General features: G+C 56.3%; 1 protein-coding gene across 1 annotated transcript in view; it reads right to left on the bottom strand.

The window, feature by feature from the left end:
• ppox (protoporphyrinogen oxidase) overlaps positions 1–16,228 on the bottom strand; it is a 68,531-nt gene that overhangs the window by 28,147 nt on the left and 24,156 nt on the right. The window contains exon 3 of the mRNA XM_087981609.1: positions 12,948–13,063. Within this exon, the coding sequence (XP_087837735.1) occupies positions 12,948–13,063 (116 nt within the window). The remainder of the gene's footprint in view (positions 1–12,947; positions 13,064–16,228) is intronic.

Below are 16,228 nucleotides of genomic sequence, written 5' to 3'. Positions count from 1 at the left end.
TCATCGCCCAGCCAATCATGTCCAGCCAATTACCCTCAATCACTGTTCAGCCAATCACCACCTCTCATCGTCCAGCCAATCATGTTCAGCCAATTACCCTCAGTCACTGTTCAGTCAGTCGCTGTTCAGCCAATCACCACCTCTCATCGTCCAGCCAATCATGTTCAGCCAATTACCCTCAGTCACTATTCAGTCAGTCATTGTTCAGCCAATCACCATCTCTCATCACCCAGCCAATCATGTCCAGCCAATTACCCTCACTGTTCAGCCAATCACCACCTCTCATCACCCAGCCAATCATGTCCAGCCAATTACCCTCAATCACTGTTCAGCCAATCACCATCTTTCATCATCCAGCCAATCATGTCCAGCCAATTACCCTCAGTCACTATTCAGGCAGTCGCTGTTCAGCCAATCACCATCTCTCATCGCCCAGCCAATTACCCTCAGTCGCTGTTCAGAGCTGAAAATGTGTTGCTGGAAAAGCGCAGCAGGTCAGGCAGCATCCAAGGAGCAGGAGAATCAATGTTTCGGGCATGAGCCCTTCTTCAGGGCTCCTGCTCCTTGGATGCTGCCTGACCTGCTGCGCTTTTCCAGCAACACATTTTCAGCTCTGATCTCCAGCATCTGCAGTCCTCACTTTCTCCTCAGTCACTGTTCATCCAATCACCAACTCTCATCGGCCTGCCAATCATGTCCAGCCAATTACCCTCAGTCACTGTTCAGCCAATCACCATCTCTCATCGGCCAGCCAATCGTGTCCAGCCAATTACCCTCAGTCACTGTTCAGCCAATCACCATCTCTCCTTGGCTAGCCAATCATGTTCAGCCAATTACCCTCAGTCACTGTTCAGCCAATCACCAGCTCTCATCGGCCAGCCAATTACCCTCAGTCACTGTTCAGCCAATCACCATCTCTCATTGGCCAGCCAATCATGTCCAGCCAATTACCCTCAGTCACTGTTCAGCCAATCACCATCTCTCATCGGCCAGCCAATCATGTCCAGCCAATTACCCTCAGTCACTGCTCAGTCAGTCACTGTTCAGCCAATCACCATCTCTCATTGGCTAGCCAATCATGTTCAGCCAATTACCCTCAGTCACTGTTCAGCCAATCACCATCTCTCATAGGCCAGCCAATCATGTTCAGCCAATTACCCTCAGTCACTGTTCAGCCAATCACCAGCTCTCATCGGCCAGCCAATCATGTCCAGCCAATTACCCTCAGTCACTGTTCAGCCAATCACCATCTCTCATTGGCCAGCCAATCATGTCCAGCCAATTACCCTTAGTCACTGTTCAGCCAATCACCATCTCTCATCGGCCAGCCAATCATGTCCAGCCAATTACCCTCAGTCACTGTTCAGCCAATCACCATCTCTCATCGGCCAGCCAATCATGTCCAGCCAATTACCCTCAGTCACTGTTCAGCCAATCACCATCTCTCATCGGCCAGCCAATAACCCTCAGTCACTGTTCAGCCAATCACCATCTCTCCTTGGCTAGCCAATCATGTTCAGCCAATTACCCTCAGTCACTGTTCAGACAATCACCATCTCTCATCGGCCAGCCAATCATGTCCAGCCAATTACCCTCAGTCACTGTTCAGCCAATCACCATCTCTCATTGGCCAGCCAATCATGTCCAGCCAATTACCCTCAGTCACTGTTCAGCCAATCACCATCTCTCATCGGCCAGCCAATCATGTCCAGCCAATTACCCTCAGTCACTGTTCAGCCAATCACCATCTCTCATCGGCCAGCCAATAATGTCCAGCCAACTACCCTCAGTCACTGTTCAGCCAATCACCATCTCTCCTTGGCTAGCCAATCATGTTCAGCCAATTACCCTCAGTCACTGTTCAGCCAATCACCATCTCTCATCGGCCAGCCAATCATGTCCAGCCAATTACCCTCAGTCACTGCTCAGTCAGTCACTGTTCAGCCAATCACCATCTCTCATTGGCCAGCCGATTGCAAAGTAAGATTTCTGTAATTGCCTGTGGAACCCGGGGCGATGGAAATCGGGTGGATGTGAAGAAGCATGAGGACCCTCGGGAGTTGGGTTGTGTTTGAGTCTCAGAGTGCGGAGCGTCGTGAGCGTCACCGTTTTCGAGGACGTGGCGGCTGGACAGTACAGGACCTGAAGTGAGTCGGACCCCAAGATGGGGACCTCCTTGGAGGCTCTGGGACAGACGCTACCTCACCGCTCTGACCTTGAACCAACCGCATCTTATCAACGGCAACCAGGCCCGTCTCCAATCGGACACCCGGTGGAGAGAGCAGACCAGGCGATCTGCTGCTGGCCCTGAACCGGGGTGACACGGATCGGGATTCAGGGGCTGGGTTCCACCCCCTCCTCCTCCTCCTCCTGTTGACGCTCCCCTTGCCCCCCCCCCCCCGGGCTCGTGGGAGATGGTTGGTTTCATTGTGGATGCTTCCTCTCTAGTTTAGACAGGGTAAGACCGCACAGCCCTGCTTGACAGTGGAGATACCCCATTTATTATCGATGGGGGGGGGGGTGGTGTTCAGAGTCTGTACCACGAGGCCTTCCCTCCCGGTTACTACTGGGGGAGCAGAGAGCCAGTGCCTGGCACGCGGATGATGTGAACACAGCTGACTGACCATCAGCAGCACCGGTCTGACAGAGGCTACTGCAGCGTCTATCTCACTAGCAGACTCGTCGGCGGTGTTTCCCTCAAGATTTAAAGTAGTTTTCTTCTGCACTGTCCACGTCTTTGGTGCACGTGGGAAGTCCGCTAACACTGAGCTTGGGGTCTCAATCGGGCACTTTGTACATCCTCGTGAGCTGCGACGTGCATTTGGTTTATTTATTTATTGTCGCATCCGCTTCAAAGACGCAGGGACAAAGATACATCCCAATCCCAGGACCAAAAAGAGATTACTGAGAGAGGAGTTCGTCTTCTGTTCAAATTCGGGCCGCCCCGTACAGTTCCAGGGTTTCTGCAAGGTGTGCCGGTACTCAAGGAGCTGCCAATGCGGTCAGGATCCAGGCTCCGGGCCTACCACAGTCAGGAGACTCCCGTCCGGGTATCACCACTGCCAAGAGTCCAGGCTCTGGGCCTACCACAACCAGGAGTCCCCTCTCTGGCTACCACCGCTGCCAAGAGTCCAGGCTCTGGGCCTACCACAACCAGGAGTCCCCTCTCTGGGTACCACCACTGCCAAGAGTCCAGGCTCTGGGCCTACCACAACCAGGAGTCCCCTCTCTGGATACCACCGCTGCCAAGAGTCCCGTCTCCGGGCCTACCACCAGGAGTCCCCTCTCTGGGTACCACCACCACCAAGAGTCCAGGCTCCGGGCCTACCACCAGGAGTCCCCTCTCTGGGTACCACCACCACCAAGAGTCCAGGCTCCGGGCCTACCACAACCAGGAGTCCCCTCTCTGGGTACCACCACTGCCAAGAGTCCAGGCTCCGGGCCTACCACAACCAGGAGTCCCCTCTCTGGGTACCACCACCGCCAAGAGTCCAGGCTCCGGGCCTACCACAACCAGGAGTCCCCTCTCTGGGTACCACCACCGCCAAGAGTCCAGGCTCCGGGCCTACCAAACCAGGAGTTCCCTCTCTGGGTACCACCACCGCCAAAAGTCCAGGCTCCGTGCCTACCACAACCAGGAGTCCCCTCTCTGGGTACCGCCACTGCCAAGAGTCCAGGCTCCGGGCCTACCACAACCAGGAGTCCCCTCTCTGGGTACCGCCACCGCCAAGAGTCCAGGCTCCGGGCCTACCACAACCAGGAGTCCCCTCTCTGGGTACCACCACCGCCAAGAGTCCAGGCTCCGGGCCTACCAAACCAGGAGTTCCCTCTCTGGGTACCACCACCGCCAAAAGTCCAGGCTCCGTGCCTACCACAACCAGGAGTCCCCTCTCTGGGTACCGCCACTGCCAAGAGTCCAGGCTCCGGGCCTACCACAACCAGGAGTCCCCTCTCTGGGTACCGCCACCGCCAAGAGTCCAGGCTCCGGGCCTACCACAACCAGGAGTCCCCTCTCTGGGTACCACCACCGCCAAGAGTCCAGGCTCCGGACCTACCACAACCAGGAGTCCCCTCTCTGGGTACCACCACTGCCAAGAGTCCAGGCTCCGGGCCTACCACAACCAGGAGTCCCCTCTCTGGGTACCACCACCACCAAGAGTACAGGCTCTGGGCCTACCACAACCAGGAGTCCCCTCTCTGGGTACCGCCACTGCCAAGAGTCCAGACTCCGGGCCTACTGCAGCCTGGAGTCTCCTTTCACTGCCCATGTAACATGGTGAGCTACGAGGTGAGTATGATTTGACTGCCCCGTGTGACACTATGAGCTGTGGGGCTGACAATGTTCAAACTTAGCTCCACGTCACCCTTCACAACCACCTGACGAAGGAGCAGCGCTCCGAAAGCTAGTGTTTTCCTATCGGAAAGATGTTGTGAAACTTGAAAGGGTTCAGAAAAGATTTACAAGGATGTTGCCAGGGTTGGAGGATTTGAGCTACAGGGAGAGGCTGAACAGGCTGGGGCTGTTTTCCCTGGAGCGTCGGAGGCTGAGGGGTGACCTTATAGAGGTTTACAAAATCATGAGGGCATGGATAGGATAAATAGACAAAGTCTTTTCCCCTGGGATGGGGAAGTCCAGAACTAGAGGGGCATAGGTTTAGGGTGAGAGGGGAAAGATATAAAAGGGACCTAAGGGGTGACTTTTTCACCCAGAGGGTGGTACGTGTATGGAATGAGCTGCCAGAGGATGTGGTTGAGGCTGGTACAATTACAGCATTTAAGAGGCATCTGGATGGGTATATGGATAGGAAGGGTTTGGAGGGATATGGGCCGGGTGCTGGCAGGTGGGACTAGATTGGGTTGGGGTATCCGGTCGGCATGGACAGGTTGGGCCGAAGGGTCTGTTTCCGAGCTGTACATCTCTGTGACTGTAACCTGGTGTGGTGTGGTGTGGGTTTTTTAACTTTGCACTTCCAGCAAGAGTTTGGTTTCCAATTTAAAAAAAAGACAAGGTCAGTGTGTCCTTCTGGAAATTGTGAAGGCAGCTGAACGCTCGATCCCCTGGTGTTCACGGGGAGATATTGACACTATTGGGTTCACGGGCAGGGCAGATAAACATCCAAACTCCACAAGGTCGGATTTCAGCTCAGAGGAATCGAGGAACAGCCTATTTATTTTGAGTCCAGTAGGATTTATAGCAAAAAGATGACAGTGCGATGTAACTGAAAAGATATCTTGAAAAAGGCCTGGATTGTTTGTTCAGTCTCTCATCTGTTAGAATGACCGTGTTGGTTTCAGTTCTTTCATACGTAAATCGCAAAACGTTTTTTTAACAAGTTACATTCTGAAGTGAATTGGTGTCATGTCGGCCCAGATGATGCAGTCAAACTGAACCAGTGTCGTTGTGAGGCTTGGAGATCTCTCTGCCTGTCGTTTGTACTGAAGCTTGATCCGGTTTCATGTTTTGCGCCAACAACGTCGGTCCCGGTCAGAGGAGAGGGCAGCGTGCGCAACGGAGGACATAGCTTCTCCCGGTGACGGGGAGACGGTGACGGTGAGGGGGGAGTGTCCTCCCAGTGACGGTGAGGGGGGAGTGTCCTCCCGGTGACGGTGAGGGGGGAGTGACCTCCCGGTGACGGTGAGGGGGGAGTGTCCTCCCGGTGACGGTGAGGGGGGAGTGACCTCCCGGTGACGGTGAGGGGGGAGTGTCCTCCCGGTGACGGTGAGGGGGGAGTGTCCTCCCGGTGACGGTGAGGGGGGAGTGTCCTCCCGGTGACGGTGAGGGGGGAGTGTCCTCCCGGTGACGGTGAGGGGGGAGTGTCCTCCCGGTGACGGTGAGGGGGGAGTGTCCTCCCGGTGACGGTGAGGGGGGAGTGTCCTCCCGGTGACAGGGAGACGGTGACAGTGAGGGGGGAGTGTCCTCCCGGTGACAGGGAGACGGTGAGGGGGGAGTGTCCTCCCAGTGACGGTGAGGGGGGAGTGTCCTCCCGGTGACGGTGAGGGGGGAGTGTCCTCCCGGTGACGGTGAGGGGGGAGTGACCTCCCGGTGACGGTGAGGGGGGAGTGTCCTCCCGGTGACGGTGAGGGGGGAGTGTCCTCCCGGTGACGGTGAGGGGGGAGTGACCTCCCGGTGACGGTGAGGGGGGAGTGTCCTCCCGGTGACGGTGAGGGGGGAGTGTCCTCCCGGTGACGGTGAGGGGGGAGTGACCTCCCGGTGACGGTGAGGGGGGAGTGTCCTCCCGGTGACGGTGAGGGGGGAGTGTCCTCCCGGTGACGGTGAGGGGGGAGTGTCCTCCCGGTGACGGTGAGGGGGGAGTGTCCTCCCGGTGACGGTGAGGGGGGAGTGTCCTCCCGGTGACGGTGAGGGGGGAGTGTCCTCCCGGTGACAGGGAGACGGTGACAGTGTCCTCCCGGTGACGGTGAGGGGGGAGTGTCCTCCCGGTGACAGGGAGACGGTGACAGTGAGGGGGGAGTGTCCTCCCGGTGACAGGGAGACGGTGATGGGGGAGTGTCCTCCCGGTGACGGTGAGGGGGGAGTGTCCTCCCGGTGACGGTGAGGGGGGAGTGTCCTCCCGGTGACGGTGAGGGGGGAGTGTCCTCCCGGTGACGGTGAGGGGGGAGTGTCCTCCCGGTGACGGTGAGGGGGGAGTGTCCTCCCGGTGACGGTGAGGGGGGAGTGTCCTCCCGGTGACGGTGAGGGGGGAGTGTCCTCCCGGTGACGGTGAGGGGGGAGTGTCCTCCCGGTGACGGTGAGGTGGTGACAGTGAGGGGGGAGTGTCCTCCCGGTGACGGTGAGGTGGTGACAGTGAGGGGGGAGTGTCCTCCCGGTGACGGTGAGGTGGTGACGGTGAGGGGGGAGTGTCCTCCCGGTGACAGGGAGACGGTGACGGTGAGGGGGGAGTGTCCTCCCGGTGACGGTGAGGGGGGAGTGTCCTCCCGGTGACGGTGAGGGGGGAGTGTCCTCCCGGTGACGGTGAGGGGGGAGTGTCCTCCCGGTGACGGTGAGGGGGGAGTGTCCTCCCGGTGACAGGGAGACGGTGACGGTGAGGGGGGAGTGTCCTCCCGGTGACAGGGAGACGGTGACAGTGAGGGGGGAGTGTCCTCCCGGTGACAGGGAGACGGTGACAGTGAGGGGGGAGTGTCCTCCCAGTGACGGTGAGGGGGGAGTGTCCTCCCGGTGACAGGGAGACGGTGATGGGGGAGTGTCCTCCCAGTGACGGTGAGGGGGGAGTGTCCTCCCGGTGACGGTGAGGGGGGAGTGTCCTTCCGGTGACGTTGAGGTGGTGACAGTGAGGGGGGAGTGTCCTTCCGGTGACGTTGAGGTGGTGACAGTGAGGGGGGAGTGTCCTCCCGGTGACGGTGAGGTGGTGACAGTGAGGGGGGAGTGTCCTCCCGGTGACAGGGAGACGGTGACGGTGAGGGGGGAGTGTCCTCCCGGTGACGGTGAGGGGGGAGTGTCCTCCCGGTGACGGTGAGGGGGGAGTGTCCTCCCGGTGACGGTGAGGGGGGAGTGTCCTCCCGGTGACAGGGAGACGGTGACAGTGAGGGGGGAGTGTCCTCCCGGTGACAGGGAGACGGTGACGGTGAGGGGGGAGTGTCCTCCCGGTGACAGGGAGACGGTGACGGTGAGGGGGGAGTGTCCTCGTGGTGACAGTGAGGGGAGAGTGACCTCCCGGTGACGGGGAGACGGTGACGGTGAGGGGGGAGTGTCCTCCCAGTGACGGTGAGGTGGTGACAGTGAGGGGGGAGTGTCCTCCCGGTGACGGTGAGGGGGGGGAGTGTCCTCCCGGTGACGGTGAGGGGGGAGTGTCCTCCCGGTGACAGGGAGACGGTGACAGTGAGGGGGGAGTGTCCTCCCGGTGACAGGGAGACGGTGACGGTGAGGGGGGAGTGTCCTCCCGGTGACGGTGAGCGGGGAGTGTCCTCCCGGTGACAGGGAGACGGTGACAGTGAGGGGGGAGTGTCCTCCCGGTGACAGGGAGACGGTGACGGTGAGGGGGGAGTGACCTCCCGGTGACGGGGAGACGGTGACGGTGAGGGGGGGGAGTGACGTCCCGGTGACGGGGAGACGGTGACGGTGACGGTGAGGGGGGAGTGTCCTCCCGGTGACGGTGAGGGGGGAGTGTCCTCCCGGTGACGGTGAGGGAGGAGTGACATCCTGGTGATGGGGAGACAGTGACAGTGAGGGGGGGAGTGTCCTCCCGGTGACGGTGAGGGGGGAGTGTCCTCCCGGTGACGGTGAGGGGGGAGTGTCCTCCCGGTGATGGGGAGACGGTGACAGTGAGGGGGGGGAGTGTCCTCCCGGTGACGGTGAGGGGGGAGTGACCTCCTGGTGATGGGGAGACGGTGACAGTGAGGGGGGGGAGTGTCCTCCCGGTGACGGTGAGGCAGGAGTGTCCTCCCGGTGACGGGGAGACGGTGACAGTGAGGGGGGAGTGTCCTCCCGGTGACGGGGAGACGGTGACAGTGAGGGGGGGAGTGTCCTCCCGGTGACGGTGAGGCAGGAGTGACCACCTGGTGATGGGGAGACGGTGACAGTGAGGGGGGAGTGTCCTCCCGGTGACGGGGAGACGGTGACAGTGAGGGGGGAGTGTCCTCCCGGTGACGGTGAGGCGGGAGTGACCTCCTGGTGATGGGGAGACGATGACAGTGAGGGGGGAGTGTCCTCCCGGTGACGGTGAGGGGGGAGTGTCCTCCCGGTGACGGTGAGGGGGGAGTGTCCTCCCGGTGACGGGGAGACGTTGACGGTGAGGGGGGAGTGTCCTCCCGGTGACGGGGAGACGTTGACGGTGAGGGGGGAAGTGTCCTCCCGGTGACGGGGAGACGGTGAGGGGGAAGTGTCCCTCCGCAGACTAGGCAGCGAGGGGGAGCGTCCTCCCGGCGATCGGGGGGGGGGGGGGCAGCAGCGGGCTTTTCAAGATGGCGTCGTTGGCAAGGTGACACCTGCAGCCAAAGCGGGACTCCTGGCCAGGCGGCCTGGTCCGGTAGCAGCGCCGGGGACTCTTGGTTGGGTGGAGTCGGGTGTGGCTTCAACACCGCGGGCAAAGTGATGGCATCTAAAGCGAGGCGACTCGTACGTTGGTGGGTCTGGCTCAGGCAAGATGGTGGACGTCTCCCTTGAGGCCAGGGATGGGCACGGGCCAGATCGGAAAGACAGATATTCTGAACTTTTCATTTCTCTCTGTTATTCCTGTAACGCTGGACTATCGACTTCTTTACTTCTCTAATTTCCTCTTGATTTCCGAAACAAAAGATCCTGAGTCTCTGTGCCTTTTGTCGGTAAGACGTCACTAATGTGGCGACTGTAAACACTGAACGGAGCTTTGTTTCAGCACATGTGACAATAAAGCTGATTCAATTCAACGCCAGGCTGCGGCCTAGAGCGAACGCAACTCAGTCACTGACCAGCCCTTCGCCCGACTGGACGACACAATCGGAACGAAACACCAGGCCAGGTCCCATTCTGAAAGGAGGGGGAGCCGGCAGCGGGGATCATGACAGGACCCAATCAGAACAAGTCTGCTTCCCAGTCCCAGTTGAGAGTCCCCCTGACATCTTGGTAAGGGCGGGGTACCAGAACGGACTTGGACGAAAGCCAAAAGCAATTAAATCAACCTCCCGCCCAACAACACTGTTGAAAGGGCAAGCTTGAAGAGAAGCTTTGAATCCAGCACAGTCCATCAAAGAGTTCAGTAACAGTCCGAGAGATGTACAGCACGGAAACAGACCCTACGGTCCAACTCATCCATGCTGACCAGATATCCGAAATTAATCTAGTCCTATTTGTCCACACTTGGCCCTCCAAACCCTTCCTATTCATATACCCATCCAGATGCCTCTTAAATGCTGTAATTGTACCAGCCTCCACCACATCCTCTGGCAGCTCATTCCACACACGTACCACCCTCTGGGTGAAAAGTTTGCCCCTTAGGTCCCTTTTATATGACAATAGACAGTAGGTGCAGGAGTAGGCCATTCTGCCCTTCGAGCCTGCACCACCATTCAATATGATCATGGCTGATCATTCCTAATCAGTATCCTGTTCCTGCCTTATCTCCATAACCCTTGATTCCACTATCCTTGAGAGCTCTATCCAACTCTTTCTTAAATGAATCCAGAGACTGGGCCTCCACTGCCCTCTGGGCCAGAGCATTCCACACAGCCACCACTCTCTGGGTGAAGGATATCTTTCCCCTCTCACCCTAAACCTATGCCCCTCTAGTTCTGGACTCCCCCACCCCAGGGAAAAAGACCTTGTCTATTTACCCTATCCATGCCCCTCATGATTTTATAAACCTCGATAAGGTCACCCCTCAGCCTCCGATGCTCCAGGGAAAACAGCCCCAGGCTATCCCTATAGCTCAAACCCTCCAGCCCCTGTAATCTATAAAAGGGTTAAATGGCTGTAGTCCAATTGGCAGGATCATGAGGCAGCTGTGTTAATAGAGAGAGAGAGAGAGATAACCAGCGGTGATTCACACAGAGGCTCACCGAAGCAGAGTGCTTCACACTAACTTCCAGCCACTGTGCCATGCTGTCGGCATCACAGTGTACGGCAAACCAGCTGTCCAGCCAACTGAGCAGATTGGGCAAGAGGGTGAACAGTGATGATGAACGTCAGGGTGGTGGGATTGAGGAGGAAGTGCGAGATTGGCGCTCAGGCTGGTTGCTGGGGGCGGTAGGGCAGCTTTGGCTGTATACAGGGGTCAGGGTGAAGCTGGGTGGGTGGATACAGGGGTCAGGTTTAAGCTGGGTGGGTGGATACAGGGGTCAGGGTGAAGCTGGGTGGGTGGATACAGGGGTCAGGTTTAGGCTGGGTGGGTGGATACAGGAGTCAGGGTGAAACTGGGTGGGTGGATACAGGGGTCATGGTGAAGCTGGGTGAGTGGATACAGGGGTCAGGTTTAAGCTGGGTGGGTGGATACAGGGGTCAGGGTGAAGCTGGGTGGGTGGATACAGGGGTCAGGGTGAAGCTGGGTGGGTGGATACAGGAGTCAGGGTGAAACTGGGTGGGTGGATACAGGGGTCATGGTGAAGCTGGGTGAGTGGATACAGGGATCAGGTTTAAGCTGGGTGGGTGGATACAGGGGTCAGGTTTAGGCTGGGTGGTAGATACAGGGGTCAGGTTTAGGCTGGGTGGGTAGATACAGGGGTCAGGTTTAAGCTCGGTGGGTGGATACAGGGGTCAGCTTTAACCTGAGTAGGTGGATACAGGGGTCAGCTTTAAGCTGGGTGGGTGGATACAGGGGTCAGGTTTAAGCTGGGTGGGTGGATACAGGGGTCAGGTTTAAGCTGGGTGGGTGGATACGGGGGTCAGGTTTAAGCTGGGTGGGTGGATACAGGGGTCAGGGTGAAGCTGGGTGGGTGGATACACGGGTCAGGTTTAAGCAGGGTGGGTGGATACAGGATTCAGGTTTAAACTGGGTGGGTGGATACAGGGGTCAGGGTGAAGCTGGGTGGGTGGATACAAGGGTCAGGTTTAAGCAGGGTGGGTGGATACAAGGGTCAGGTTTAAGCAGGGTGGGTGGATACAGAGGTCAGGGTGAAGCTGGGTAGGTGCATACAGGGGTCAGGTTTAAACTGGGTGGGTGGACACAGAGGTCAGGGTGAAGCTGGGTGGGTGGATACGGGGGTCAGGGTGAAGCTGGGTGGGTGGATACAGGGGTCAGGGTGAAGCTGGATGGATGGATACAGGGGTCAGGTTTAAGCTGGGTGGGTGGATACAGGGGTCAGGTTTAAGCTGGGTGGGTGGATACAGGGGTCAGGGTGAAGCTGGATGGGTGGATACAGGGGTCAGGGTGAAGCCGGGTGGGTGGATACAGGGGTCAGGGTGAAGCCGGGTGGGTGGATACAGGGGTCAGGTTTAAGCTGGGTGGGTGGATACAGGGGTCAGGGTGAAGCTGGGTGGGTGGATACAGGGGTCAGGGTGAAGCTGGGTGGGTAGATACAGGGGTCAGGTTTAAGCTGGGTGGGTGGATACAGGGGTCAGGTTCGGCTGGGCGGGTGGATACAGGGGTCAGGGTGAAGCTGGATGGGTGAATACAGGGGTCGGGGTGAAGCTGGGTGAGTGGATACAGGGGTCGGGGTGAAGCTGGGTGAGTGGATACAGGGGTCAGGTTTCAGCTGGGTGGGTGGATACAGGGGTCGGGGTGAAGCTGGGTGAGTGGATACAGGGGTCAGGTTTCAGCTGGGTGGGTGGATACAGGGGTCGGGGTGAAGCTGGGTGAGTGGATACAGGGGTCAGGTTTCAGCTGGGTGAGTGGATACAGGGGTCAGGGTGAAGCTGGGTGGGTGGATACAGGGGTCGGGGTGAAGCTGGGTGAGTGGATACAGGGGTCAGGTTTCAGCTGGGTGGGTGGATACAGGGGTCAGGTTTAAGCTGGGTGGGTGGATACAGGGGTCAGGGTGAAGCTGGGTGGGTGGATACAGGGGTCAGGGTGAAGCTGGGTGGGTGGATACAGGGGTCAGGGTGAAGCTGGGTGGGTGGATACAGGGGTCAGGGTGAAGCTGGGTGGGTGGATACAGGGGTCAGGGTGAAGCTGGGTGGGTGGATACAGGGGTCAGGGTGAAGCTGGGTGGGTGGATACAGGGGTCAGGGTGAAGCTGGATGGGTGGATACAGGGGTCAGGGTGAAGCTGGGTGGGTGGATACGGGGGTCAGGGTAAAGCTGGGTGGGTGGATACGGGGGTCAGGGTGAAGCTGGGTGGGTGAATACAGGGGTCAGGGTGAAGCTGGGTGGGTGGATACAGGGGTCAGGGTAAAGCTGGGTGGGTGGATACAGGGGTCAGGGTGAAGCTGGGTGGGTGGATACAGGGGTCAGGGTAAAGCTGGGTGGGTGGATACAGGGGTCAGGGTGAAGCTGGGTGGGTGGATACAGGGGTCAGGGTGAAGCTGGGTGGGTGGATGTTGGGACAATGGCACCTTTGGACCTCCGCCCGCCAGTGACTCACCTCAAGCCGGACGGTAATTTGCACAGCTTCCCCCCAACAAACAGGTATCGGTTCTTGGAAGCAACGTGATTGTAGGTCACAGGAAGAACGTCACTATCCAAACCCAGCTCCGACACCTGGAGAAGGAAAGGAATTAGATTCCAGTCTGTAACTCCCTCCCGGGGTATCTGTTATTCTGTATATAACCCACCCTGAGCCCCTCGATTAGATTCCAGTCTGTAACTCACTCCCGGGTATCTGTTATTCTGTATATTACCCACCCTGAACCCCTCGATTAGATTCCAGTCTGTAACTCACTCCCGGGGTATCTGTTATTCTGTATATAACCCACCCTGAACACCTCGATTAGATTCCAGTCTGTAACTCACTCCCGGGGTATCTGTTATTCTGTATATTACCCACCCTGAACCCCTCGATTAGATTCCAGTCTGTAACTCCCTCCCGGGGTATCTGTTATTCTGTATATAACCCACCCTGAACCCCTCGATTAGGTTCCAGTCTGTAACTCCCTCCCGGGGTATCTGTTATTCTGTATATTACCCACCCTGAACACCTCGATTAGATTCCAGTCTGTAACTCACTCCCGGGGTATCTGTTATTCTGTATATAACCCACCCTGAACCCCTCGATTAGATTCCAGTCTGTAACTCCCTCCCGGGGTATCTGTTATTCTGTATATAACCCACCCTGAACCCCTCGATTAGGTTCCAGTCTGTAACTCCCTCCCGGGGTATCTGTTATTCTGTATATTACCCACCCTGAACCCCTCGATTAGATTCCAGTCTGTAACTCACTCCCGGGTATCTGTTATTCTGTATATAAAAAACCCTGAACCCCTCGATTAGATTCCAGTCTGTTACTCACTCCCGGGTATCTGTTATTCTGTATATAACCCACCCTGAACCCCTCGGTTCGATTCCAGTCTGTAACTCACTCCCGGGTTATCTGTTATTCTGTATATAACCCACCCTGAACTCCCCGATTGGATTCCAGTCTGTAACTCACTCCCAGGATATCTGTTATTCTGTACATAACCCATCCTGAACCCCTCGATTAGATTCCAGTCTGTAACTCCCTCCCGGGGTATCTGTTATACTGTATATAACCCACCCTGAACCCCTCGATTAGATTCCAGTCTGTAACCCACTCCCGGGGTATCTGTTATTCTGTATATAACCCACCCTGAACTCCCCGATTAGATTCCAGTCTGTAACTCACTCCCGGGGTATCTGTTATTCTGTATATAACCCACCCTGAACTCCCCGATTAGATTCCAGTCTGTAACTCACTCCCGGGGGATCTGTTATTCTGTATATAACCCACCCTGAACACCTCGATTAGATTCCAGTCTGTAACTCACTCCCGGGTATCTGTTATTCTGTATTTAACACATCCTGAACCCCCCGATTCGATTCCAGTCTGTAACTCACTCCCAGGGTATCTGTTATTCTGTATATAACCCACCCTGAACCCCCCCCGATTAGATTCCAGTCTGTAACTCACTCCCGGGGTATCTGTTATTCTGTATATAACCCACCCTGATCCCCACGATTAGATTCCAGTCTGTAACTCACTCCCGGGTATCTGTTATTCTGTATATAACCCACCCTGAACACCTCGATTAGATTCCAGTCTGTAACTCACTCCCGGGTATCTGTTATTCTGTATATAACCCACCCTGAACCCCTTGATTAGATTCCAGTCTGTAACTCATTCCCAGGGTATCTGTTATTCTGTATATAACCCACCCTGAACCCCCCCCGATTAGATTCCAGTCTGTAACTCACTCCCGGGGTATCTGTTATTCTGTATATAACCCACCCTGAACCCCACGATTAGATTCCAGTCTGTAACTCACTCCCGGGGTATCTGTTATTCTGTATTTAACACATCCTGAACCCCCCCGATTAGATTCCAGTCTGTAACTCACTCCCGGGTATCTGTTATTCTGTATATAACCCACCCTGAATCCTTCGATTAGATTCCAGTCTGTAACTCCCTCCCGGGGTATCTGTTATTCTGTATATAACCCACCCTGAACCCCTCAATTAGATTCCAGTCTGTAACTCACTCCCGGGGTATCTGTTATTCTGTACATAACCCACCCTGAACCCCTCGATTAGATTCCAGTCTGTAACTCACTCCCGGGGTATCTGTTATTCTGTATGTAACCCACCCTGAAACCCTCGATTAGATTCCAGTCTTAAGTCATGTCATGTTCCAGGCTAGACCCCTCAAACTATTTTAAGAAGGCAGCCTCGACCCTAACGTTTTCTGATTTTAAAGACAGCAGTGAAGGCGATATTCCCGGGGTGATAGAGCTGGTCGAACCACTCGGCTTTAAGCTAAACCGAATTTATTTAAACACTACAGTTGAAATATGAACAAAAGAAAACAGAATTTAAAATCACTTTAACTCTTTGAAAACCCAACCGACTTGATATAGCCACTTCACTCAGGAGCTGATCCAATTCCCACAACATCCCAGAAACACACCCCTTGGCGAAAGGCAAATTCAAACTCGGGTTCTAACGGGCAGGAGAGATTTCAGAGAGAAGGCCAGTCAGGAATCATCTGCTGAAGCATGGAACCTTTCTCTGGACTGCAGCAGCTGCTCACTGTTACAGCTCGAACCAAACTGGAATAAATCTGAACTGAGCACCTCCCCGCCATTGTTAATGTGGACATATCGGCACCTCTGCCCTTACAACCCCCACTGGAAAAAAAATAAGGATCAAATAACCTTCCTCGATGACAGAATCATCACACCACCCCCTTAAAAAAATAAAGAGCCATCAGTATACACAGATGGCTTCATTTTAAACTCCTTCGGCTTGCTCTGTTACACACACGAATTAACTGTAACTATGGAAACATGCACTACCAGATTCTATTTCAGTCCGTTCACTCCTGCCTCGAAATGCCTTTGTGTTTTCATCCAAGTTTCCACAACACATCGGCAAGATAATTCGAGGGTTAGACAGGGTGGACAGGGAGAGCCTTTTTCCTCGGATGGTGATGGCGAGCACGAGGGGACGTAGCTTTAGACTGAGGGGTGATCGACATAGGACTGATGTCAGAGGTAGTGTCTTTACTCAGAGAGCAGGAGGGGCGTGGAACACACTGCCTGCAACAGGAGTGAACTCGCCAACCTTCAGGGCATTTAAATGGGCATTGGATAGACATATGGACAGGAATGGAATAGTGTAGGTCAGATGGGCTTCAGATTGGTTCCACTGGTCGGCGCAACATCGAGGGCCGAAGGGCCTGTACTGCGCCGG

The sequence above is a fragment of the Chiloscyllium plagiosum genome, unplaced genomic scaffold (assembly GCF_037043375.1).
Source record: "Chiloscyllium plagiosum isolate Xiang-an unplaced genomic scaffold, Cpla_swu_hap1 HiC_scaffold_40, whole genome shotgun sequence".
Classification (NCBI taxonomy): Eukaryota; Metazoa; Chordata; class Chondrichthyes; order Orectolobiformes; family Hemiscylliidae; genus Chiloscyllium; species Chiloscyllium plagiosum.
The sequence above is the reverse complement of the archived record's forward strand: the minus strand, read 5'-3'. Positions and strand labels throughout refer to the sequence as shown.